This window comes from Canis aureus, chromosome 26 (genome assembly GCF_053574225.1).
Source record: "Canis aureus isolate CA01 chromosome 26, VMU_Caureus_v.1.0, whole genome shotgun sequence".
Classification (NCBI taxonomy): domain Eukaryota; kingdom Metazoa; phylum Chordata; class Mammalia; order Carnivora; family Canidae; genus Canis; species Canis aureus.
The window spans coordinates 29,394,209-29,419,947 of NC_135636.1; the positions used below are offsets into that span (position 1 = coordinate 29,394,209).

General features: G+C 46.8%; 1 protein-coding gene across 6 annotated transcripts; it reads right to left on the reverse strand.

Annotated features, from left to right (window-relative positions):
• Positions 1 to 1,343: 1,343 nt before the first annotated feature.
• On the reverse strand, positions 1,344 to 25,487 carry GGT7 (gamma-glutamyltransferase 7). 6 transcript variants are annotated; one of them, XM_077872858.1, is made up of 15 exons: positions 25,266 to 25,487; positions 17,627 to 17,862; positions 17,116 to 17,267; positions 15,793 to 15,910; positions 14,863 to 14,930; positions 14,578 to 14,651; positions 14,072 to 14,268; positions 11,964 to 12,051; positions 10,297 to 10,424; positions 10,035 to 10,123; positions 7,457 to 7,606; positions 7,221 to 7,338; positions 6,373 to 6,510; positions 5,131 to 5,223; positions 1,344 to 2,114 (listed from the first exon to the last, which is right to left on the reverse strand). In XM_077872858.1, exons 1-15 carry the CDS (start codon positions 25,432 to 25,434, stop codon positions 2,052 to 2,054), a joined length of 1,881 nt encoding a protein of 626 aa, XP_077728984.1. In that variant the 5' UTR covers positions 25,435 to 25,487; the 3' UTR covers positions 1,344 to 2,051. The 6 variants fall into 6 exon arrangements, with proteins under 6 accessions (XP_077728984.1, XP_077728981.1, XP_077728980.1 ...); XM_077872855.1 differs by having other exon boundaries at positions 5,124 to 5,223; positions 25,266 to 25,485; XM_077872854.1 differs by having other exon boundaries at positions 5,124 to 5,223; positions 15,781 to 15,910; positions 25,266 to 25,485.
• Between the last annotated feature and the right edge of the window lie 252 nt (positions 25,488 to 25,739).

The window sequence follows — 25,739 nt, forward strand, 5'->3', positions numbered from 1 at the left end:
TGTTTTCACCTTTTGTCTCTTGTGAATAGTGCTGCTAGGAACCACTCATGTACAAGTTTTTTGTTTGAACACCTCTTTCCAAGTCTTTAGGGGTATATAGCTGGGAGTGGAATTGCTGGGTCATATGGTAATTCTTATTAAATGTCAGACTGTTTTCCACAGCAGCAGCATCTCTACATTTCCACTAGCAATATGTGAAGGTTCCAACTTCTTCATATCCTCATCAACACATACTTCCCTTTAAAAAATAATTTAAAAAATATTATAGCCAACCTAGTGAGTGTGAAGCGTTACTTATTTCATTGTAGTTTTGATCTGAATTTCCCTAGTGACTTATGATATTGAGCATCCTATCATGGACTTTTTGGTCATTTGAATATTTTCTTTAGAGAATTGTGTAATTAAGTTCTTTGCCCAAATTTTAATTGGGTTGTTGAACTGAGTGTGCTTTATATGTTCTGGGTACTAGACCTTATCAGATATATGATTTCAAATATTTCTCTCATTTTGGGGGTTGTCTTTTCACCCTCTTGATAGTGTCCTTTAATGCTCAAAAGTTTTTAGTTTAGTTGCAATTCAATTTATTCTTTACTTTGTTGTTTGTGCTTTTGGTGTCACATCTAAGAGCCAATGCCAAATCCAAGTCATGAGGATTTCCTCCTATGTTTCTTTTCTTTTTTTTTTAATAATAAATTTATTTTTTATTGATGTTCAATTTGCCAACATACAGAATAACACCCAGTGCTCATCCCGTCAAGTGCCCCTTCCTATGTCTTTGATCCATTGTTACTATTTGAATGTGATACGGGATAATGGTCAACCTTCATTCTTTTGTATGTGAATATTCAATTGTACCAGCACTGTCTGTTGAAAAGACTATTCTTTCTCCATTGAATGACTTTGGCACCCTTATCAAAAATCAATTGATCATAGATATATAGGTTTATTTCTAGACTCTCAATTCTATTCCATCAGTATGTTCAGCCTCATGCCAGTGCCAAACTGTCTTGATTACTGTAACTTTGTAGTATATTAAAATTTTTTCACCTTTTAAAAAATATTCATTCATTCATTCATTCATTCATTCATTCATAAGTAGGTTCTAGGCCCAATGTGTGGCTTGAACTCATGACCCCAAGATAGAGTTACATGCTGTACCTACTGAGACAGCCAGGCACTCCTGCAGTAAGTTTTTAAATCAGGAAGCTTCATATCTTAACCCAGATATGAAAGAAATACCCAAAATATCTAATATAAGAAACAAATGGCTGTGGCTACTTTTGCACCACCTTACTTCCTCCCATTCCCAACAGAGCCAAACATAAATCAATCCGGAGCCATGGTTAAGCAATAGTCTTTCTTTAATTCCCCTTTGCAAATGGAAGCCCCTGAGCTGGTCCCCACCCCCACCCCTACCCACAACGTGGGGTCCCCCAGATGCAAGACCCCACCTCAACTTGGTGGGAGGAAGAGAGGAGCACCCTCTCCGCAGGATGGTCCATTAAAAAAATCCTAGTCATTTAAGAAATGAGGCTGGGGACAGGAGAAGGGAGCTGGAAGACAAGTTCCAGGTCAGGCCAGACTGGAGATGTTGGGTTTGTGAGGACCCTTGAGAAGGGTTTGCAAGCACATCCTGAAGCTCAGGGCCAGCATGGCTGAGGGAAAGAGACAGACAGCCTGACAAGGTCCTGCCTGACTGGTTGTGAACACGGACACTTACCACCACCACCACCACCACCACCACCACCATCACCACTATCATTACCACCACCACAGGCCTCTGGATAGAGAATTTTCCAGTTACTCTGGGATAGGGTTTGTTAAGCATCCCCTCTCTGGCCCATGATCTGGGGCATCCCTGGGGTCCCCCTGAGACCAAACCTGGGAGGAGGAGGGACTCTAGGAACATGCAAAGGGGGGGAGCAGAGACCCCTGCCCCACCCCGCTGTTCTACAGGATGGTGGCTCCAGCTGCATCTGGGCTCCGAGGGTCCTTCACACCAATGATGAAGTTGTTGGTTCTTCGGCTGCCATGGACCCAGGATAAGACATCTACCTTCTCCACATGGTGACCCCTGGCTTCCAGGAACTCAATCTCTTCCTCTGTGAACTCACCTGAAAACCATGCCCCAACATGTACATATTCAGAGTGTTTAGAGCACTGGCTTAGGAGTCCTAAGGTCAGATCTGAGTCCTGGTCCTGGATGCCCACTGAAGAACTGCATGACCTTGGGCAAACTGCCTTACCTCTCTGAGCCTCAGCCTCCTCATGCATAAAATGGGGATTATATGAGAAACTACCCCATGTAGCTGTGATAGGGATTAAAGGAGATAATACATAGAAAGCACTGAGTTTAGAACCTTGCATATAGTACATGATAAATAATATATGGTCATTCCTAATATTGCAAAAAAGGGCTGTGGGCTCTTCATCTCCACCTGCCTGGGCCAAGCTACCATCATTACTTGTCAGGATAGCCAGGTCGCAGTCATTACGGCATAGCCCACTGACTGGTCTTTCTGGTTCCAGTCTTGCTTCCTTACAACCAATTCACAGAGAGCCAAAGGGATCCTTTTAAGCCATTAGTCAGACCACTCACTTCCCCTTCTCAAAACTTTCCAACAGCTTTGATGACTCTTAGAAGAAAATCCAAAGTCCTTACCAAGGACTCTAACACACAACATTATCTGGGACCTTACTACCTCTCTAAACTCCTCACTTCCTTCCACTCTCTCCCTTAATTAACTCTGCGTTAGCCTCCTTGCTGTCCCTCAGGTAGGCCAAACATGCTCCTGCCTCAGGGCTTTGCACTTGCTGTTCTATTTGTCTGGAATGCTCTCCTCCTAGATAGTCACAAAACCGGCTTCATTACTTCATTCCAGTCTTCAGGGAGAACTTCCCTGACCGCTATCTAAAACGGCAGCCCTGTCATCTTTACCTCACTTTATTTTCTTCCAAAGTACTTAATGTTACCTGTTTATTTATTCATTTACTATGTCTCTCTCCATTAGATTATAAGCTTTTGGAAGGCAAGGATGTCTTGTTTACTATTGATCCTCAGTGCCTTTACATGGATGAATGAAAAAATCCCTACCTTCTTATGTAAGTTCAGGTCCTTGCCATTTCTTGCCTGGCCCAACAGAGTTGCTGTTTCCCCAACTTAACCACCCCCCACCCTGTTTAATCCATTTCCCCTACATAAAACCTTTCAGGTCTATTCCACCTCCATTCAAGTGGATAAAGTCCATGCTTCTTAACATGGACCTCCATGATAAGCCCTGTAACCTCACCTCCTACTATTCCTCAATAAAGATCTGGTCTTCTCCTTTCTTCAGGTGAGATAATTTAAGGTAGTTCTTGAGGTAAAGATATAACACTGAATAGCAATGAATAACCAAGTCAGAAATGTATTTCACTTTCAATCCTTTGGATAATGGCAAGGACTAAGTTTTAGTCTGGCCTCTAACATTTCTAACCTCCTTCTTCAACAGAGAAAGCAGGCCCCAGAACCTTCTGAGGAAACAATATCCACCTAAAACCTACAAATAGTTGATTTTTTATAGCGATTTAGTTTTATTTGTGGCAAATGATGCTACTTTTCCATTTGTGATTATGATATAATATTTACCCTTAAAATACACTTATTTTGAAAAGGAAATCCATTTATAGATGCATATATGTAAATAATGGTTCAGATGGTATAAAAATGGGGCAAAATTCATGAAGGTGTTGGATAAATTCTAAAGTTTAGGAAATAATGTCTCTAGTCTAACAGGCCCCTGGCTGCTCTCTGAGCTATTTTTTCTGACTTTTGCCCATTTTTCCAGAACGTTCTAGGTTCTGGACATGCCAAATACCTGCTCAGGCTTCAAGGCCCAGCCGGTTGTCACCTCCTTCATAAAGCCTCCCAGAGCCCTCAGTGGATGAAATTTCTCTTTGCCAAGCCTCTACTCTTCATGCTCCTGTCTCAGACTGTGAGTTCCTTAAGGTGGGCTAGGATGAATCAAAGCCCCCTCCCTCCCACTAAGTAACTTAGCATAGAGCTTCACATTCAGGAGAGTCCAGAAGTTATTATCATTATCCAGGATCCAGAGTATTACCAGCCAAACCACAGGGTGTGACTGCTGAGGACTTAGGTCTGTGACTTTTAAAGTGCTTCAGTCTAGGAGATACGCTATGAAGAACGGAGTCTTTGGTATCAGCTAGGTATATGTTCCAATCTCAATTCTACCACTTATTCCATGGGCATCAGTTTCTTTAATCTATAAAATGGGGATGATAATACCAAGTAGGCAAAGACTATGTCTCATTCAATGTTCTATCCCCTTTGGACTTGCATAATAATACATCGATACATCTGTTGTAATAAAAATTCTTCAAAGCTGCACATACTTTCCCATCTACGAAATTAAGTTGTGTCTAAAATTAAGCACCCATACTTCTTAGAAGAAAGTCCATTTTCTTACTGTAATCTACAAGGTCCATGATCTGGCCCCTGCCTGCCTCTCTGACTTCATCTCACTCTCACCCTGGCCTTTTTTCTACGTTTAAAACATGCCAAGCTCATTTCTGCCCTGAATTCTTTGCATACATTCCCTTAGTCTACAAAATCTGTCCCAGTTCTTTGCATGGTGGGCTCCCTCTTACTCTTCAGATCTCCGCTTAAATGTCACCAAAGAGAAGCCTTCCCTAGTCATCAAGTCAGTCCTATACGTCAGTCTGCAGAGCATCTATTTCACTTTTTCATATTTCTTGGATTACTTATTTTCCTGTTTGCCTGTAAATGCTGTATCCCCAGTACCTAGGATAATGCCTGGCACACATTAGGTATTCAATACAAACTGTTGAATGAATGGTTTGTAGAATGAGCAACTGTATCTTATTTTACAAATTAGAAAACTGAGGCTCAGAGTGGACACATGAATTTCCCAAGGCCACACAGCCAGGAAATGACAGAACTGGTTCCAAGCCCCACATCTTTCACTGTTCCAAAGGAGTAGTTGAAAGTAACCAAACTTTCACTGGCAGGAGTTGTACTGATGGAGGCAGGGACACCCTGGGGAGAAGCCCCTTTCTCCACCGGCCTTTTGTCCACCCCATGGGGATCTCTGCTCTGCACTCACTGTCCACCTGCAGAAGGTTGGACTGCAGGTCTGGATGCAGACGGCCATGGGCCAGGCTGTCACTCAGGTTTCGGTTCAAGGTCAGGACATTCAGTAAAACCTGTGCGTGGGCAAGAGGTAAAAGTCAGGGCTGCCCCAGAAATGGGGATTCAGAACTCCCCAGGTCTCACCCTTGGGCCAGACTTCTTACTCTTTGGAACCCTTACACTCGGGGTATTATCTGAAGAGTTTTAGAAGACCAGGTAGGCTTGTAATGACTGTCCCCATTTCATAGAGGTGGAATCCAAGGTCCAGAAAGGGAAAGTAATTCGCTCCAGAGTTAGAGAGAGCCAAAGAAGAGGTACCACTGGCAGTCTCTTATAATCTGGTCTGGAGCTCTCCTCCCTTTTCTCTGGCCAGGACAGGGTTAATAGCCCGGGTCATCTAGGGCACAAAGCGGGGGATTTTTAGCTTAATGGTTAGGAGTGTGTGTAGGCTCTCAAACCAAAGTGCCTTCCCATTCTTATTCACTGGACCTAACTTCATAACCTCTTTGTGCTTTGGTTTCCTCATATACAAAGTGGAAATAAGGATTCTTCCAAATGTTGGGAAGACTAAAAGAGCAAGCACATGTAACACCATGCCTGGTGTTTAGTAGAACTCCATAGAGGCTAGCTGTTGTTACTGTCTCCATTTTACAGATGAGGAAACTGAGGTTCAGAGAGGTTAAGTGAATTCCCCAAAATCACACAGTTGGAAGTTGGTAGCACTTGGGCCGGGTCCCAGGGCTATCTGATTCCAAAGTTCAGGCTACTTAACTCACCGTCTGCTAAATTAAGTGCCTGGCACATACATCAAATGTTCAAAACATTTGTATAACTGTTGTGAGACATTCTGGAGAGTAGGCAATTCCTTTCAAACTCAGACCCTAAAGAGGCCTGCTTGTATACTCAGATCCTAAGTAGAGGTATCATAGGACTTGAGGTTTCTTTGACAGACCTAGGCAACCTAGATTCTATATTACCTCTCAGTTCCACTGACCCATGATTTTCCATGCAACTTGGAGGACAGGGAGCTTTAGGGCTCCATTTTGGCTAAGAAACTCAGCACAGCCTATGTCCCCAGTGCCCAGGATGGGCCTGTCACAAGGTAGCCTCAGCCTATGTTGGTTGAGCTAGGGATGAGAACAAGCCAGAGACATAAAGACATTACAGTTCAGACCACACCCTGGCTGCTGGCCACAAAGGACCTACCATGGAGAAAACCTCACCTGGGTCAGGCCGCTGAGGCCCCGGGCAGCTCCATTGGCCCCTAGGGCGAGGTAGGTCCCACACAGTCCCTCCGCTGGCCGGACCACAGTGGGCAGCAAGAAAGACAGTGGTCGCTTCCCTGGCTGCACCGAATTCTCCTGTTGTCAGAGGACCAAGTGCACAGGGGATAACAGGTAGGGGAAATTTTCATGGGAGACTGGTCCCTTCCCAGGTAATAGCTTGCTGTCTCTGAAATGGGCAGGGTCCCTGGATAACCAGGGTGGATAGTGGGCCCACTGACTTGCTATGAGGCTATCATGGGTCGTTGGGGAGGAGGCCAAGCCAAGACAGATAGCTAAAGTGAAGAACAAAACAATCTCCACCCTGGTCATCTCTATCTCTTGTTGTCCTGCCAGGGACCCAGTATGCAGGGGAGAAGATTACTGGCCTCCAACTAGACCATAATTTCTATCTCCTTCTTCCTTTGACCAACAAGAAGCTGAGCCCCATCAGCTCAGCATCACACAATCATAGACCATTGTGCTGAAAAATGCCAAAGCATCAAATGGGGGTTAATATCCTTATGGTACAGGTGAAGGAATTGAAGCCAACAGAGGAGGCAAGACTTTCCCCAGGTCACATAGTGAGACAGGGACAGAGTGGGATGAGGTTTCTTCAGGCCCATCAGGCTCCAAGCCCTAGACTTGGGCTGGGGATGAAGTGAACACCTTGTTTAGGCTCCTTTTCTTTATACTAGAAGTTCCTAGAGGAAGTAGAGAGGAAGGGGCAGCCACATTGCTGTACCTCTAGCCACATTGCTGAGACCTAGCCTCAAGGTCCCCATGGGAGGAGGGAAGCAAGGCCCTACCAGGCTGGGTGCAGAGTGATTAGCAGTCCTGTTGGGCCAGGAGAAGTCTAGCATCTGGCTGTTGAGCAGAATCCCCGATGGAGTGATGAGGCCACTTCCAAAAGGCCGATTCAGGGAGCTGGGGGTAGAGGTTAGGGCCAGGTGAGCCCTGAGGCTACCCTCATTCCCTTCTAGCCCCCACCTCTTCCTGAACCAGATAATCCCCACTGCCAGGTTCTATGTCTGAGCTGGCATACCTGACCATGGCCACAATGAAGTCATCAGGGCCCATGATCAGCACCTGAGCAGCTGTGGGGGCCCCATCCAGCTCATAGACAGGCAGAAGTGGGGCAGGGGCTGCCTGGGAGTCATTGATGTGGCCCCGGAGGTAAGCGGCTTCTACCTTGCTGAAAAGACAAGGGGTAGAAGATTAATACACAGCAGGCTCTCATTACATGCCACCTACCACACTGTGGTGCCTGTTTGTGCAATTATTTGATTAATGTCTCTCTCTTCCACTGGACTATTAGGTCTATAAGAGCAATCTCTCATTCTGAGCATATGGGAAATATCCAGGAAATCGTTGTTGAACTGACTTGAGTTCATTTAGGTGTTATCCAGATTCCCTTTTAAAGATTTATTTATTTATTTATTCATGAGAGACACACACACAGAGGCAGAGACATAGGTAGACGGAGAAGCAAGCTCCCCACAGGGAGCCCAATGTGGGATTCAATCCCCAGACTCTGGGATCATACCCTGAGCCAAAGGCAGATGCTCAACCACTGAGCCACCCAGGTATCCCCAGATTCCCTTTTTATTTTTTTTTTAAGATTTTATTTATTTATTCATGAGAGACACAGAAAGAGGGAGGCAGAGACATAGGCAGAGGGAGAAGCAGGCTCCATGCAGGGAGACTGATGTGGGGCTTGATCCCAGGACTCCAGGACGATGCCCTGAGCCAAAGGCAGATGCTCAGCTGAGCATCCCCACTCTGACCCACCCAGGCGTCCCCCCAGATTCCCTTTTAGAGCCAACTTTTATTTCATGCTTGAATCAAGAGTCTTTTAGTTATGCGACTTTATTTACTCAATCTTCTCTTTGAAAATACCTGGGGCATAGTGGATGTTCAGATAATACTGATTTTGAATGAACAAACAATTAATTTAACCTAATATTTGTAGTTAACTGAAGTTTTATTAAGACTTTAGTCAGAGGGACGCCTGGGTGGCTCAGCAGTTGGGTGCCTGCCTTCGGCTCAGGTTGTGATCCCAGGATCCAGGATCCAGTCCCACATCCAGCTCCCTGTGAGAAGCCTGCTTCTCCCTCTGCCTATGTCTAGGCCTCTCCTTCTCATGAATAAATAAGTAAATCTTAAAAAAAAAAAAAAAAAAAAGAGTTTAGTTAGAGAAGAGTTTTGTATACAGGGATCTTTGGTTACTATTAGAATTTTTTGGAATGCCTCAGTGGCTCAGTGGTTGCCTTTGGCCCAAGTTGTGATCCCGGGTCCTGGGATCAAGTCCCGTATCAGGCTCTTCACAGGGAGCTTGCTTCTCCCTCTGCCTATGTCTCTGACTCTTTTTGTGTCTCTCATGAATAAATAAATAAAATCTTTATTAAAAAAAAGAATTGTTTTCAAGGCACAGGAAGACTTGGTACACAGTAAGTCCTTAATAACTACTTATTGGAAGAATTACTTGAATGAATTTAATATAGGTGTGTGTGTGTGTATGTGTGTGTGTGTGTGTGTGTGTGTGTGTGTGTTTTAGAGCTAAATTGAAAACAACATGCAGTTCTCCAGACTTTTTAAAGTTTGGCTGAGAGTTCCTTACTGAATAACTGTCAGTGTGGTGATTCTAGTTGATTAGAGAATGACAAGTTACCAAGGATTACCGAAGACTCTCATTCCCATTTCGACCATAGAGGCTGGAGGCCACACAGAAGAGGAACAGAGGGCTTTGTTTCAAGTGGATTGCATGGGTGGACAGGGGCTTTGTTTTTAGCCCCCATCCTTGTGGCCTTGAGCTGCTTATTGTTTTTGGTTGCTGTTCCTTTTGCTTTTTAATTATAAGCTATTCGTCTTGTCTCGTTGTTTTCAACTTAGTTCATAGAGTTGTTTGAGTAATACTACAAATTTATGCTAACTATATTTTTGGTTTCTGATTTTTCCTTAAGCTAGCCTTTCAGTCCATCAGAGTAGCAATTAAATAGCAACCATTCTTACTCACCCCTATTGCCCATAAATACTACTATTTGTTGGATATTTATTTTGTGCCAGACAACGTGCTAAGCACTTAGCATATATGACCTTAAATAGTCCTTATCACAATCTCATGAGTTTGGCACCATGATTGTCAGACACCCTGGTAGAAACTGAGACAGAATTTAAATGACTTGCCCAATGTACAAAGCTAGTGAGTGGTGAGGCTGGGATTTGAACTGAGGCAGTCTGGCCAGAGCCCACACTCTTAATAGGATGTTATGCTGCGAGTGTAGATACAGTATAATCAAAATCCCCATTGCCTCAGGTATTTGCTTGAAGACTTTTTATTGTTCTTAGGCTTTCTTTTCCCACTAAAAAGGGGGCACAGGTGGGCACAGATATGTGCCCTGCTAGAGTCAGAAAGCTTTGAGAGCCAAATGACACAGGCTAACTCATCATACAAATGGGGAAACTGAGGTAGGTTCTGGGAGAGGCAACTAGTTTGAGCGGGAGCTGAGCTGAAACTGACTTGGGACTCCAGGTCTTATTGCTTTACTAGCTGCTTTTCACCTGATCCTTTCCTCACACCCACCACCACTTCTGTGCCCTGAGGGTCCTGCCCTGGGACCCACCTAAGCATGTCATCCATGCTCTCAGTGATGGTAGAATCGTAGACAGGATCTCCCAGTCTGCTGGCCAGGGCTAACGCGATCTTCAGGGTCTGAAAATGTAATGGGGTGTGGAAGAGGCTGCCAGGCTCCTCCCAGTACCCACACTAACGATCCTCATGTGAGAAAACTTGGAGGTTAGTCCTGCCTCATGGCAGCACCCGTCCCCCCCGACCCATCTTCCAGTGTACCAAGACCCAGAGCAGGGTAGAGGGGTTGGCCTTGCCTCTGCCACCCAGTGAAGAGCCTGTTCCCGGGACACCAGTGTGGTGAGATTGAAGCCTTCAAGGATGTTGAGAGCACTGATGAGGGCAGGACCTGTATGTGGGGGTGGGGGACTGAGAACCAGGTGGCCTGGAAAAAAAAAAAAAAGAAAAAAGAAATGACCAGGTGGCAGGGGAGGGGTCAAAGCATCTCCACATTCCACCATCACATAGATTGAGACTACTGCACTGACCCCTCATCAGACAGGGAAACTGCATTGAGAGGCAAAGGAACCCACATAAGTTCACATGGCAAGTAAAGGGCAGGGCCAGGACTTCAACCCAGAACACTGGTCTTCAGTTTCCTCTTCTGCACAAGGAAACTAAGGTCTAAGAGTTCTGTAGTCTTCCCAGAGTCATGATGTGTGCAGAGCAGGTGTCCAGATGTCCAGAGTCCTAAACAACCATGTGTCTCCTTTTAGCTCCTTCCACAGGGCAGGATACTATTCTGGGCCACCCCCAAAACTTTGTGCGAGCAGCAACCTCCTCATCCTATTTGAGGCCCCTGTTATTAGATGCTTGGACATTGAAGGAATAATGATAATATGTGACACATAACATTAACATTAACTGATTAACTCATTTAATCCTCACAATGGGTAATGTCATTATCCTCATTTTATAGGTGAACAAACTGAGGCACAGAGAGGCAGCTGGTCCTGTTTACAGGAGACAAGGGAAACCCAGAGCACTCAAGGTACTGGCATTGCCAAGAGGACCCAGCCTGGGGAGGATATAAGTATAAAATCAAATAAGCATTCAGTATCCACTCTGATCAGGACTGCATCATCTCAAATCTTCATGGGGACTCTGAGAGGTAAGCACTACTATTATCTCCATTTTCAGGAGGGAACCATGGCTCAGAGTGGGAAGTGACTTGTTCAAGGTGAATGGCACAGCTAATACTCAAACCCAGGTCTTCCTGGTTCCAAAACTATGCTCTTCTTCTGCTCTATATACCATCACCTCTGGTAGAAGAATCAGGGTAGAGGGTGAGGCCTGGAAACCTGAACTCAGAGGTGACCTGTCCTGGGGCTTGAGGTGATCCAGACCTCCTAGAGAGGAAAGAACCCGAGAACTTTCTGAGGGACCTAGGAACCCACCACTTTGGGTTCAGCAAACATGGACTTCACCCATGTCATAAGCTTGGTTTTCCAGGCTCCTTGCTAGTTTGAATTTGGTAGGTTAAGTTTCATTCCATCACTGGGCCTCAGTTTCCTTTTGACACAATGGGGGGACAGGTCTATAATTGTTTTGAAAAGTTTGTTCAATACAAAGCTAGATGCACTCTGGTCTTATAAATTCTTCTTAGGAAGTACAGGGCAGTGGGAGTGGGGCTGAGACAACATAGAGCCCAACAAGAAAGTCAATGGCCATAACCCCAACTTCTAGGCCTGACCCTCTGACCAGACCTCCCTTCCCATATCCTAAATATTTGGGGTAACTGACTCCATGACTACTTCAGAAGGTGGACTGGCTCTGGCTTGCTTCAACAGTTGGCTGCCCAGGCAGCTCACTGCCTCAGTTTCTCTCCTGAAAAATGGGGAGGAGTCTCTAGGCCAAAAGGAAGTAGCCATGGACTGGGAGGCTTCCCCTGAGCAGGGACCCTGAGAGCTGGGAGAGAGGTCACCTCTGTACACGCCACACACAGGATTCTCCACGAGGGCACTGTAGTTGCTGAAGTCCTCCTCAGTTATGACACCCCCTGCATGCTGGGCCTGCAGGGGAGAGAATGACCCCACCACAGCTGTGAGCCATACATTACACAGTGAGCATATGGGCTTGGCCTATGGTATATGTTTGAATCAAAGACAGATTAGATGTTCATAACTTTTGTGCCTTATGAAATTTCCATCATGGCCTTTAGGGACCCCATTAGCCCTGGGTACCCCAGAAAAAAGGAAGGGGAAAAACTACTACCACTGAGCACCTGCTATGTATCAGACATTCTATGAATGATCTCCTTAGATTGGCATCCAAGACCCTTTGTGATCTGGCCCCTGCCCACCTCTCCCACCTCATGTCTTGCTATTCCCCAGTGAGCTCTATACAGCCACCAAGAGTGACCTACAGTTTCTGAACTCATGACTCCATACCTTGAACATTCTACATTCTCTGTCTATGTAAAGGAATGTTTTCTGGGGCACCTGGCTGGCTCAGTCCATAGAGCATGCAACTCTGAGCATTTTGCGGTCCTGAGTTCAAACCCCACATCAGGTGTAGAGATTACTTTAAAAAAAAAAAGGAACATTTTCAATTTACAGAATAATTTGCCTATAAGATATCAAAATCAAATTCTTTATTTCACTACAATTAACTAAAGCTACTCCAAAACTGTGAACTCTGGATATCCTGGTAGGAATGACGCTCATTGCATGTAACCAAGCACTCTATTGATCAATGAACCAATTTTGTACAAACCCTTGGGCTTTTTCCATCCTTTCCAGCAGGGTTAATTTTCATTCCTAAATTAGCATAAACACTAGGAATCCTCTCTCTCTCACTCTCTTTGTGTTTTTTAGTACTTGAAACCTCTGACTTCTAATCCACCTTCAGTGAACTACACACCGAATTTCTTGGATGGTATGTGTTCCTTTATTGGTCAAGTTTATAAATTTAACTTTGGGTTTTTTTTCTTTTAAAGCTCAGATAGTCTTTGTCAGAGTCTCCTCCATTTCCTTCTTCAGAAGATCCATGTGTGGCTAATCAGAGCGTTCCTTTTCCAACCCAGGGACTGGTTTGGGGATAGTCATAAGACCTCTGACAGGCTGATAAGATATAACCTGGAGGCTTTTACTGTAACTATTGTAATGAGGCATGCTCTTTCTCTGGGATAATTTGCTAGAAAGATGGCCAGTGCAGAGCAGGAGAGAAAGAGATCTGACAGAGAGTGAATTCAAACAGAAGAAAGTAGAGTCATGGCAGAAAGAGAGACAGACAGACCATTGCCTAGCAAAGTGGATGGAGCTGTGGATCCAGGAGACCCACAGCCAGTACTCTGTTGGACTTCCCAGTTAAGTCCATTTGAGATTGGTGTCTATCTCATAGCCATAACTCCAGTGCCCAGCACAGGGTCTGACACCAAACAGGCACTCTGTGAATGTAGAATGAATGGCAGACCAATTTAATTCCCACAACTGAATGGTAGAGATACATATAATCACCCCAAGATACTGATGAGAGAATCACAGAGTTGGTCTATGTATCCTTATCTTGAACATAATTTTCTATTAGGGGTTTTGAATTACTGACAACAGTTCTCAGAACCCATTACTACCTCAGACTAAGTCTTTCTGGTTGGTTGGTAAGCCCTTGGGTCAATATCCCCAGGCCTGACAGTCACCAGTGAAGGAGGGGTTTCCCTTAGTCCCTACAAAACCCAAGAGCAGGATGGGATTGCGGGCTCAGGAAAGCTGAGGCTGATCCTAGGTCTCTGCCAGGCCTGGGAAGGACAGGTCAAGACCCTGTACAGGTTGGCACTAGCCCTAGGGGGCCCAAGGGCATCTCTCACAGTTCCATCATCCCAGGGGGTTCTTTGTGCTGCATCCCATCAGCTGCTCCCACCCCAAACAACCACTGATCTAATTCCTACCACCAGAAGTTAGTTTTGTCTATTATAGAATCCTAAGTAAATGGAATCACCAGTAAATTTATGTAGAAAGACAGAAAAGGAAGGAAAGGGAAGAAGACGTCCCTGCAGTAGGGACCTTCAGGGCAGAGGGCTCCCCAAGTGCTCACCTCGGCCACCATCTCCAGTGTGAGATTACCTCCTGCGTAGAAGGCGGCAGGGCCGGAGGTGCCCAGCACATCCAGCACTGCAGCCAGGTCAGGCCGACGCAGCAGTGAGCCAGGTAGTGGCGGGTGGCCCAACGGCAGGAATGTCTCACGGAAACGCTCAGATGCATTGGGCGGAGGCTGTTCGGCCAGGGCACGGGCTGCAAGTAGGGACAAGAGGTTGGGCAGGAGGCTGAGATGCGCTATAGGTGGGTGGCTGAGTGGCTGGCCCTCAGCCTAAGAGCTCTGGCCCCCCAAGCCTGTTATGGGGGAGGTAGGGGGTGTATATGGGCCCTTCCCAGATCCCCTCATTTGAAGCTTAATCCCTATGAGGGTAGGATGGGTGGGGAGGGAGCTAAGGGAGCAAATGGAAGAGAGGTACTTTCTGGCTTGGGCCCCAAATCTCTGAAGTTCCCTCTTCCCTTCCCATCAATCTCATGCCTTTCTCCCCACCCCCAGGCCCCACTGACCTAGATCATGGGTCACGTTGAAGCCATCTTGGGCCACAGCTGCTGCGAAGGCCAGGACTTGGGACCATGGCAGCCTGGGGGGGCCGGAGAGCAGGGGGTGGAGGAGATCCTGGGGGGAGGAGGAGGGGTCCTGGGGGAAAGGGGGGTCCTGGGAAGGTGAGTCCTGGCAAGGGAAGGGGATATTAGGTGGGGGAGTTGGGAAGGAAAAAATCCAGGAAGGTAGGAGAGGGCCACCCAAGGAGAGATGCAGGCAGGGCCCCTGGCCCCCAGGGGGAAGGTCTTTACCTGCCATAGAGCTGGTGAGCTTCATGTAGCCCCTTCACCATTCCGGGGACCCCCACCAAGAGCCCAGGCTGGGCAAGGCGGGCAGGCGAGGGAGAGAGGAGACCAGGTCACTGGAAGGGGGGGGCTGGGCTGAACTCTGCAGAGCCCCAAGCCAGGGATGGGGGCTGGCACAGGGGAAAGACACAGGCCAAGTATCCCAGAGGAGGGACAAGCTCTCCCCAAGAAGGCATCCCTCCCATTTCCCTGACTTACTATCAGCGAATGCAGAAAGGCTTCCTTATCTATCATAATTGAGGGATTTATAAATTAAGAAAACCCTTTAAAGAACCAAAACATAACCAATTAAGATGGAAACCTGTCTACATTGGATTATATCTACTCCTGGCTTTTAAAATAATGGACAAGGGACTTTCATTTAACCTTTTCATGATCACACCACCATTACTCAGCTGTGATAACTCAGGCATGTGCTTGGCTTTTGCCACTGTACCAAATACCTGTTTTTCCCAAGTTTGTTCTATTTCCTCCCTTGCTCTCAGTGGATGGTGGGTTTGCCTTTAGCAGTTACTCTTTACTCTTCCAATATGTGTGTGCTGGAAGAGTTATAGTCAATAGGCTCCGAATGAGATGTGTGAGTTACAGTGCAGGAAATTTGCAACCTCTTAGGCTGTTCAGGCTTCCAGATAGGTAAGGTTGCCAGAGAAGTAAGGTGTTGCTGTATTGCCTGTTATCAACCATACAGATCTTTTGGTACATGATTTCATTATTTTATTTGGGGGGCTGCCTATCTCCCTCATAACCTTAAGAGCACCCTGCTTCACTCTTTTCCTCACTTCCATAATAATTACCCAGCAAAGTTATGTTTAGGTTAGCAGAAGGGCAGTGAAGGGGAACCATCCCTGGATTCTCTCTTCTCACCAGGGTCCCCACCTTGGTTTCCCAAGATCTCTGCAGGGCCTCTTCCCTGAGGGCCCCTGGTGCAGACTCCCGAAAATCAATTAGGTGGCTCTCATTTCTTCGGATGTCATGTACCAGCATCACGCCCCCACTGGGAGAGACACAGAAGGGGAGGTTGATAAGATACTACCCCTCTAAACAATTAACCTCCCACCCTTTAATCCCCAGTGATGATGGCTGTAGGCTAAGTTTGTCACAGGAGTCAGATGTCTGAGCCCCCTCTAGCAGGGGTTCAGAGACTCAGCCACTGTACAAGGGCGGGGAATGAAATCAAGGAGGTTGGGGACCCAAAGACCAGGGACCTCTTCTAGCCTGTTACTTGAGACTTTAATCCCTGATTAAGGAAAACTCAGAGACTGGAAGAGCAAGATGTTCTACCTCCTGCCCCCGCCCTAGACCACACAGATGGACCCCTGCCAACTTCCTGCACCTGCCTCTATGGTATGCCCGGGCTCCCTCTCCCAGGACTGAATTATGTAAGGATGGACTGTATAGCACTAAAAGGGGGATTTCTTTGGTAGGGCCTGCAGGGCTGGTATTGCAGGAGCCAAGCTATGGACTTTGTCAGTTTGTCCCTTTTCAGTGACTTATTTCCATCTGAGATGGGAGTTGCATCTGAGATGGTTGGCCTGACCAAAGTTATATAATAAGGAAAGACGAGCAATAGGGAGTGGTAGGAACTATGGCCAAGTGGACAGCACAAGCCCCATCATGCTATTTAGCCCCAGATAATTGCAGCCATGTGGGTATGTGGACAGAGTGTTACCGGGTCTCCTGATTGTTTAAGAGATGTTGAAAATCTGGATTTTTATGAAAATTCTTAACTTTTTTAACAATGGCAAACAAATTTTTTAAAGTTTAAGTGTAGAAACCAAACTAATCTGTGCACTGGGTATGGCCCATAAGTGGCCAGTTCTAAGAGTTCTCAGCCTGTTTTCAGAGGACAGAGGGTCCATGGTTTTCATCATGCTCACAGGATTTGTTTTAAGGATTTGTAAACCGTAAAAGTTCAAGTACTCTGCCTTAATAAATAAACTATACCTCTACCTGTGCACTTTATAGTTTATAAAAGCCTTTCCCCAGTTAAAAAAAAAAAAAAAAAAGCTTGTGAAAACACCTCCTCTGACTCCATGTAAGGAGAAGGGGGTAGAATTGGGTGTAGAAAGACAAAATGCAAGGAGTTAGGGCCCAGCTGCCCCTCTGGTCAAACTCGAAGACCACCGGCATGAGGCCTACAGACCAGGGTACAGAAATAGACCCGGGGAAACCCAACCTCCACAGCTGGGAGCTCCTTACCCGCCCAAGCCAGAACTGTGTGGAGCCACGATTCCCAAACACAGGGCTGCTGCCACAGCGGCATCCACAGAAGATCCCTGTTTACTGAGCACCTCGATGCCCAGTGATGTGCAATGGGCAGCATCAGTCACCACGGCACCCTGGTGAAAGATCTGGGGGAGGGAAAGGGGACTTGGTGGGGGCAGTAGGAGCCCCCTGCCTCCGTAAGTCATCACCAACCCCAGAACCCCCACAGGTGTTGGGGGTGGGAGCCCCGCCTTCTGGTCCTCTATGATTTTCCCCATACTGTCTCCAGTGCCTCTTACCTCATCAAGTTCCTTCCTTGTTCTGTCCTGCTCATACCTTGAACCCCTCCCTTTGGGACCTTCCTCTCCCCTCTGTCTTCTCTCCTTTTCATTTGCTGGCCTCCTCCCCCACTCTGCCATTCCTCAATGAGATTCCCAAGGTCTCCACAAGCACTTCCCCACTCCCTCATCTAGAGTTTCCTCCTCCTGCCCCCCAACTCCCTCACCTGAGGGTCCCCGAAGTAAATCTGCATGACGAGTGCCACAGTGACACCCGTGGCAAAAGTGAGGCAGGCCGTGACAATGACTGTGAGTCCATCCTGGCGGCAGGAACACTCGGCAGCTGCCGCAGAGAACGGATCCTTGCGCGTCTCCCGCAGCGGTGACCCGTCCTGGCTGCCCATCTCGGACGATGTGGATGGCAGCCGCTGCAGCCTCGCGGACTTCAGGAACGAGTCCGGGTCTGTGGGGCGGCAGCCAGGTGGGTCTGGGCACCTTACCCGGCCCTGCCCGCCCTCCAGGCGGTGCTATTCGGCGGCGCCCTCCCCCCGCCCAAGCAAACCCCACTGGACAGCACTGCTTGCCCTTTGGCGTCTGCCCAACGCACCCCAGAACCGGGACCGTGGCAGTCCCAGCTGAGTAGAGAGAGAGACCCTCGGCTGGGTGACAGGAGGCTGGATGCCAGGCCCCTACCTATACCAAACTTCCTGGGATCTGAGCCCCAGCCAGGACCTAGGACTCAGGGCAAATAACACTTCCTGGAGTGGAGGGGGTTTGGGCCCTCCCTGGAAACCAGATCCTGCCCCAGCTGGGGCCCAGCCTTCTGTGCAAGGAAGTAGCTACAAAAACTGAATGGACAGACACTGGCTTCCAACCTCTCTTGGCTTGTCCATTCACTCATTCAGCAAATACAGAGGGCCTGCTATGGGTCTGGTCCTATGGTAGATGCTAGGGGAAACAAATAGACAGTTGCTGCCCTCATGGGGTTCACAGACCAGTGGAATAAAAGAAAATAAACATGTAAACAAAGGAGTATATCATTACTACCTGTAGCAAGTGTTATGAAGAAAAAGAAGGGTGAAAATGATAGAGAATAATGATGTGTGTTGGGGACTTGGCTGGGACTTGGCAAGGCTTCTCAGTGGAGGTGACTTTCAAGCTGAGAACTAAGGGATGAGAAGGAGCTAGTCATATGTAGAACAAGGGGTGAGTGTGTAGAGTGTTCCAGAAAGGAACAGTAGGTACAACCAGCCCTAAGGTAGGAATAAGCTTGATGCACTAGGAAAAAACAAAACAAAAACCCAAAAACTAAACCAAGGCCTGAGTGGCTCTGTTGTAATGAGCAAAGTGAAAGAGTAGTGTGGTGGAGGCTAGACCAGGTGCACCCGGCCTTGTGGGCCTAGTGAGAAGCTTGGATCTACTCCTAGGAACCATGGGAGGCCAGTGCAGAGTTTTAAGCAAGAACTGGAATCCATCTGTTTTATATTTTAAAAAGATCCCTCTGGCTGCTATATGAAAAATGAATCTGAGGACAGTAAGAGTGGAGATGGGGGAGACCTCAAGGCCATTTACTTGTTGGGTGACTATGAATGAGTCATTTCAAGTCATGAGCCTCACTTTCCTTATCCTAATAATGGAGTTAATCCCTAACTGGCCAAATGGGTACAAGGATTCCATGAGACGATGCCTACCAGGCACTCTCTAATTATTTCCATTCCTTTTCTACCTTGGCCTGTGCTGAGACCTTCTTCCATCCATAGCTTCTCTCTTCTGGGTTATATATTAGCCTTGAAACCAGTTCTCTAAATGGCCTAAAGGTCCTGGATATTTGTGAACAGTAAAGAAATAGCCTAGTACCTTGACCTTAATACCCTTACTGTATGTACAATGTGTTTTTAAAAGTTCATTAATTGTGATGCCTGGGTGGCTCAGTGGTTGAGTGTGTCAGCCTTTGGCTCAGGGCATGATCCCAGGGTCCTGGGATCAAATCCCGCATTGAGTTCCCCACAGGAAGCCTGCTTCTCCCTCTACCTATGTTTCTGCCACTCTCTGTGTGTGTCTCTCATGAATAAATAAATAAAATCTTAAAAAAATAAAAATAAAAAGTTCACTCATTCAATAAATATTTTTTGAGTACCTGCTATTATGCACTAGGAGTATAACCCCTTTAAAAAGTCTGTGGGAGGGCACCCCGGGTGGTTCAGTGGTTTAGCACCGCCTTCAGCCCAGGGCCTGATCCTGGAGACCTGGGATCCAGTCCCATGTCAGGCTCCCTGCATGAAGCCTGCTTCTCCCTCTGCCTGTGTCTCTGCCTCTCTCTCTGTCTCTCTTTCACGAATAAATAAAAATCTCAAAAAAAAAAAAAAAAAAAAGTCTGTGGGATAATGCTGAAAATCGACTGTTAAATTTTCCTGTTTAAAATACTGGGATCCCTGGGTGGCGCAGCGGTTTGGCGCCTGCCTTTGGCCCAGGGCGCGATCCTGGAGACCCAGGATCGAATCCCATGTCGGGCTCCCGGTGCATGGAGCCTGCTTCTCCCTCTGCCTGTGTCTCTGCCTTTCTCTCTCTCTCTCTGTGTGACTATCATAAAAAAATAATAATAATAAAATAAAATAAAATAAAATAAAATAAAATAAAATAAAATAAAATAAAATAAAATAAAATACTGTCATGGAAAAAAAAAACAAAAACAAAACAAAAAAAAAATAAAATAAAATACTGTCATGGCTCATCAATGCCAACATGATAAAAATCCAAGCTCCCTGGGCAGCCCCGGTGGCTCAGCGGTTTAGCGCCACCTTCAGCCCAGGGCGTGATCCTGGAGACCCGGGATTGAGTCCCACATCGGGCTCCCTGCATGGAGCCTGCTTCTCTATCTGCCTGTGTCTCTGCCTCTCTCTTGTTCTGTGTGTCTCTCATGAATAAACAAATAAAATCTTAAAAAAAAAAAAATCCAAGCTCCCTGACCTAGCATTCAAGGCCTTCCATAATTCACCCTCCCCCCTTTTGTGTAAATAAGAAGCCACATACGTCTAGAGATAATTTTTAGAAAATACTTATGATGGTTACTTTTGAGGAAAGATACTGAAGGTAGGAATGAGATGGGGTGGGAAGATTTCTTGTTTGAAATTTTTACTACATATAGATTTCCTTTTTTAAAAAAAATATATAGGGGCAGCCTGGGTGGCTCAGTGGTTTAGCGCCGCTTTCAGCCCAGGGCCTGATTCTGGAGACCCAGGATTGAGTCCCACATCGGGCTCCCTGCATGGAGCCTGCTTCTCCCTCTGCCTGTGTCTCTGCCTCTCTCTCTCTCTCTGTCTCTTATGAATAAATAAATAAAATAATATATATATATTTAATATTTTATTTTTTAAAAGTGATCTCTACATCCAACATGTGGCTCAAACTCACTACCCCAAGATCAAGAGTTGCACTCTCCATCGACCAAGCCAGCCAGATGCTCCTAAATCTATCTATCTATCTATCTATCTATCTATCTATCTATCTATCTATCTATCTATCTACATATATATATTTTTAAAGATTTTATTTGGGGATCCCTGGGTGGCTCAGTGGTTTAGCGCCTGCCTTCGACTCAGGCACTATTTTCTCTTTAAAAAAAAAAAAAAGATTTTATTTATTTATTCATGAGAGAGACAGAGAGAGAGAGAGAGAGGCAGAGACACAGGCATAAGGGGAAGCAGTCTCCATTCAGGGAGCCTGATACGGGACTCAATCCAAGGACTCCAGGATCACACCTTGGGCTGAAGGCAGACGCTAAACTGCTGAGCCACCCAGGGATCCCCAACACATATATTTTTTAAATAAAGAGCAAAGATTGTGGGCAGATAGGAATAGACAAGAGGACTTTTACTTTCCTTCATTGTTTTCTTTTCTTTTCTTTTTTTTTGGACCATAAACATGTAATGTATTTTAAAAATTTTATTTAAAAAAAAGAAACCTGTCTTCTGGAAGCCTCCTTCAGCTGATCATACTTGCCTCTACTTCTCAGCACCAGCACTTCATTTACACAGTCTGTAAATAAAACTGGAATTCATTCAACAGACAGATGTGAAATATCTACCATGGGCGTAGAACTCTTCATGGTCCCTAGAGGTTTCAAAAGAAGTGCAGGAAATGGCTTTGAACTTGTATTTATTGATGCTGACTATATTTCAAGCACCTTACATACATTCCCTCATTGAAGCATTTCCATAACTTTATGAGATAGGCCTACTCTCGCCATTTTACAGATGAGGAAACCTGAGGCTCGAAAAGGTGAGATTACCTACGTAAGGTCATAAAATGAATCAATGGCAGAAGCAAGAGTAACTCAAAACCTCCTTTCCATTGCTCCACAAGGCATTGGGAGCCATTTCCACACTCAAAAACCAACCTTATAGGCTAATTCTAGTTGATACTTCCAGGTACATGTCCTTAAATCTGTTTTCTCCAATCAGCTATGAGAGACCAGGAGGGGAAGTGATATGGCTCCATCAGAGTTGGACCTAATCAAGACTTTTTAGCCCATCAATCATTAAGTTATTCATTTATTCAACAAAAATATTTACTGAGTACCTTACCATGTAGGCACTAGGGCAATAATACCATTGATTTTACTCCTATGTAAGAGCAACAGCAGGATACTGGGAAAAGGTTAGTTTGGAATCAGAAGAAACAAGTCTTTTGGGAGAAATATGATGAGTTTAATTTTGGCAATTATAAACTTATGGGACACCAACAGGAGTTGTCTGGAGGCAAATAGCCTAGTATGCATCTGATTTTTTTTTTTTGCATCTGATTTTTATCTGCTTAGATGCTGTTTCTATTCAATTTTCTTTTAGAAAACAACAGAGTAAGAGTGAGTGTATAAGTGTAGCCCTTTGGAACAGGTACCTCTTTACAGAGACTGGTTGAGAGACAGATATGTATGTGACCAGCACCAGGTCAATGAGACACAAACTTAGTTCTATTGCTGGAACTATTGGAAAGAGAAAAGCTTTCCTTCTGTCTAGGTTGCTAAAATGGTAAGGTTTAAACCCATTCCTGTTGGGGGCATCTTGCCCCCACAGAATGAGAGGCTTTCTAAAGATGAAATCCATAAAAAGGAAGGCAAAGCAAAACACAAAAGCCAATTCTTTTTTAGGTACCTTGATCTAGTTATGCCTGAGGCACCATATCCCTGAATTTTTCAGTTATGTTACCCAATAAAATTCTCTTTTAGGATTAGCTCAGTTTTAACTGAATTTATGACAAAAAAATCCTGAACAGAGTTGACCTGGTAAGTCTAGAGCTCAGAAAAGAGGTCTTGGCTGGAAACTAAGGTCATCCTTGACTTGCTTATTCCTTTAAGGGCAGAATTATTAAAGATTTTTGAACCAAAGAATGACATGATCAGAAGTTCAGGGTGGTAGGTGGATTGGGGTTGGGGGAGCAGAGGACAGAGAGGGGGTAGGGAGTAGCTAGAAGCCTATGGGTAATACAGGTAAGAAAGGATGGGGGCTTAGGCTACAGTGGTGATAGCAGGAATGACGAGATGGATTGCAAGACACTTAAGAGGACAGAGAGCATCTGATTACCATTTGGAAGTAAGAGGAAGGAAGAAAGTCATGGGTAGCTCCTGGGCTTCTCTACCTTGGAGACTGGATGAATGGCAGTGTCATTAATGGAGAATGACACTAGAGGAAGGACAATTATGGGGAAGAGATGATGAATTCAGCATAGAACATCCTGAAGGTGAGGCACTTGCAGGACATCTAGAGGCAGATGCCTGGGACAGAGAGGAACTCATGGGCCCGGAGCTCAGAAGAGAGCCAAGACTCTCCCCAACCTTAGAGTGGTCACCATTTAGCTCTATTTCCCACAGGGTCCGCTGCGGGGTACTTGGTACTTGGTTCTGGGGAGTGGCAGGCTAAAGGCTAGCTGGGCACAACCAAGGCCCTGGATAAGAGGATGGGGCAGTGCCAGGAGGTGGCACCTCCAGGTTGAGAACATAGGAGATCATGTTTGCCAAAAGGCTAGTCCAGCTGACGAAAGGAGCCTTGGGGCTTAGAAGCAGTACTCCGAGACACAGCATTGAAATGACTACATAGATATGACGGTAAGGGTACTTGGAACATGAGTGCACAACCATGACATAAGGTGCAGATTCCCAGAAGCTCAGGTGACAAGGGTCTCTGCTGGATTTTTGTACAGATGAGAGTGGAACCTGTCTTAATTCTCCAAGGTACTCCCTGAGGTTTGAGAACTCTCCCCTGTAATTCTTTCATCCTGAGATCGCTCATTCATTTATTTATTCAGTAATTTTTATTGAGCCTTTAGCACTGTGCTGGAAGGTGGAGAAAGGATGGTGAACAAAGCAGTCACAATCCTGTCCTCATAAGGCTTATTGTTCATATAATCACAGGCTTGATAAATGCTAAGACATTTATAGGGAACCAGGAGATAACATGTCAGGGGCTTCCAATCTCTGGGTTAGGACAGATAGGCATTCCTAGTTGAGCTGGAAGAGGGAACTAGGGCTCAGGTCAGGGTAGATGTGCCCATTGTCATACAGTGAGTCAAGGTAATGCTGGAACCAGAAGTAGCATTCCTGACCCCTGAATAAAGGGCCTGGTTTCAGGCTGTTATCCACCAGGACACATCTTCTCACTACTTTCCCTGCTACCTCCTGATTCCAGGGTTACTACCTCCAGAAAAGAAGTTTTGATCTGCAGCGTGGACATCTGATGCCCATAAGCCTCCCCAGCCTTTTCTACTCCTCCCTCCAGGTAGCGTACAGTCTAGTTAGGTTGGCAGGGGCTGCTAGGAAGGACGAGATAACTGGAAAATTGTGGAGAGGGAAAGAACTTCAGGCTATCAGGCTGGGAATAGCTATCGAAGGGCCATGCTAGAGAAGGCTGGGTCAGAGAGGCAGGATCTGCCAGGCTGGTGAGGGAGAGAGCTCAAGTGCAGGCACTGGGAGGAAGAGTGAAGCAGAAGGATGCTCTAATGCCAGGAAGTGACGTTGAGGGAAAGAGGGACGGGGGATGGAGGATGAAGAATGGAGAGGAGGATAGAGCTGGGCCACATGGATAGGAGGGAGAGCCCTAGGGAAGAAATGCTCAGAGAGCTCTTGGCCCTCAGGTCTCCCCCCACCCCAGCCCTGTCTCCCTCCTCCCTCCTCCCACCCCTTGCAGTCTCTTCAAAGGCTGAGAACACAGTGAAATTCTGGAGCCTGTTTCCTAGGGGGCAGGGTACCTTACTAACATCCTGGCCTGATCCATGCCTCCGGAGGGGTGAGGTAATCCACAGGGCAGCAGAGGCACTCTGGTCCCCAAGGACTCTGAGAGGTCATGCAGTCCATCCCCCTGTCTCCCAATACCCGGCGCTCACAAAGGGAAATCACATTCTCTTTACCCCTTCCGGAACACGAAGATATTCTCAGCTTCTCCCTAAGGTCTGTCCTTCCCACAATCCATGGCTGTGGGGAAGTTCTGAAGACCTAGCCTCTACCCATCCTGCTGCAGTCTGACTTGGTTTCTCCTATCTTGTTCTTTGTGACAAACGGACACCCTCTTCTAGGTGGTCACAGCTGTCCCCTAGGCTCTCCTCTCCAGCATTCCTTCCTTATTAGTTGGTTCTTCCCAAGAGGTAACCCCAACCCCTGCTACTGCAGTTCCTGGCACCGTTCTCCCTTGTTTCATCCTAAGCCTCCAAGGCAAAAATGCATCTCCATCCCCACTAACGAACAGAGACATGGGAGGAGAAGGGAGAGGTTCAGGAGGAAGGGGATGAATTAGGGAGATGGAGCCTGGAGGTGATGCTCCGCGCAGATGAAGGACCGGGGACGTCCCAGGGGGCAGGGACGGGGCCAGCGGGCCTCACCGGTATCGGGGTCTCCTAGGAAGGCGTCCTCGTCCTTGCGGCCCCTCAGAGGGGCCGCGGGCGCCGGCTCGTCCTCCGGCAGCCTCGGGAAGCTGGTGATGCTCATATAGTCCACGGGCGAGTAGGCGCCCAGGGCGCTCTCCTGACTGGCCTCGTTCTCCGCCGCCATCCTCGCCCGCGCCCCCCAGCAACGCAGCGCCTGCCGGAAGTGGTGCGGCGGGAGCGGGGGGGTGGTGGGGTGGGGGTGGGGGCGGAGGGCGGGGCCTGAGCTCCTGGGCAGCCAGGAGGGGGCGCCTCACCACAACCCCGCGGGCCTCGGGGTCTGACTGCGCACCCCTCCCGCTAGCGCTGTCAGCCTGCAGTGGACCGGCAGGTGGGCGGTGCGCGGTCTGCACAGGGCCTGGAGAGCGGTCCTGAGAGCGCGCGGGGGCTGGGGTGGGGGTGGAGAAGAGCGCTGCAAGCGCGACCTTAGCG

Excerpts from the sequence above, each read along its gene's own strand:
- GGT7 (XM_077872853.1), bottom strand. The coding sequence starts at position 25,434 with ATGGCGGCGGAGAACGAGGCCAGTCAGGAGAGCGCCCTGGGCGCCTAC. Across the intron at positions 12,052-14,071 it reads CACTGGAGATGGTGGCCGAG|GCCCAGCATGCAGGGGGTGT; the intron begins GTGAGCACTTGG and ends TCTCCCCTGCAG. Across the intron at positions 2,115-5,123 it reads CAACCTTCTGCAGGTGGACA|GTGAGTTCACAGAGGAAGAG; the intron begins GTGAGTGCAGAG and ends CATGGTTTTCAG.